Source organism: Ursus maritimus, unplaced genomic scaffold (assembly GCF_017311325.1).
Source record: "Ursus maritimus isolate PB19 unplaced genomic scaffold, ASM1731132v1 scaffold_20, whole genome shotgun sequence".
Classification (NCBI taxonomy): domain Eukaryota; kingdom Metazoa; phylum Chordata; class Mammalia; order Carnivora; family Ursidae; genus Ursus; species Ursus maritimus.
The window spans coordinates 23,895,672-23,896,297 of NW_024424453.1; the positions used below are offsets into that span (position 1 = coordinate 23,895,672).

A 626-nucleotide genomic window follows, 5' to 3' on the forward strand; every position below is an offset into this window, starting at 1 on the left:
TGTGAGCGGGGCAAGGAAGCAGTGATCTATGATGAAGTTAAGGCTTTTCATAGCTCTTCGAAAATCTTAGAGGACATTAGACATAGACTATTTCTTAGAGTAAGCAAGCACTTTTTGACATTGTATTTTGGCTATCCACCTCGGCCCGCCAAGAATAAAGGCAATAACCCCCTTTGGGACATCCAAGAAGTACTCTCCTACATTTTCTTTAAAACCAGAAGCTATTGGGGCGCCTGGGTGGCACAGCGGTTAAGCGTGTGCCTTTGGCTCAGGGCGTGATCCCGCCTTATGAGATTGAGCCCCACATCAGGTTCCTCTGCTATGAGCCTGCTTCTTCCTCTCCCACTCCCCCTGCTTGTGTTCCCTCTCTCGCTGGCTGTCTCTATCTCTGTCAAATAAATAAATAAATAAATAAATAAATAAATAAATAAAAACAGAAGCTATTGCTCTGCACCAAACCTAATCCCGGTTGCCAGGAGGCAGGGTTTATATTGAGACCGCCCCCAGTCACCTGACTCCTCCTATTAACAATGCAGTGTTGACCGGTCCGCGGGAGGATTTTCAGATTCTGAAGCATGCGTTTGGGCGCTGAGCCACTAAAACCCGGACTGCGGGCCTCCCAGGAG

General features: G+C 47.8%; 1 protein-coding gene across 1 annotated transcript in view; it reads left to right on the forward strand.

The window, feature by feature from the left end:
* The first annotated feature begins 575 nt into the window (after nucleotides 1-575).
* Nucleotides 576-626, forward strand: part of LOC103681681 (proline-rich protein 23A-like) — a 955-nt gene continuing 904 nt past the window's right edge. The window contains exon 1 of the mRNA XM_008711260.2: nucleotides 576-579. Within this exon, the coding sequence (XP_008709482.2) occupies nucleotides 576-579 (4 nt within the window). The remainder of the gene's footprint in view (nucleotides 580-626) is intronic.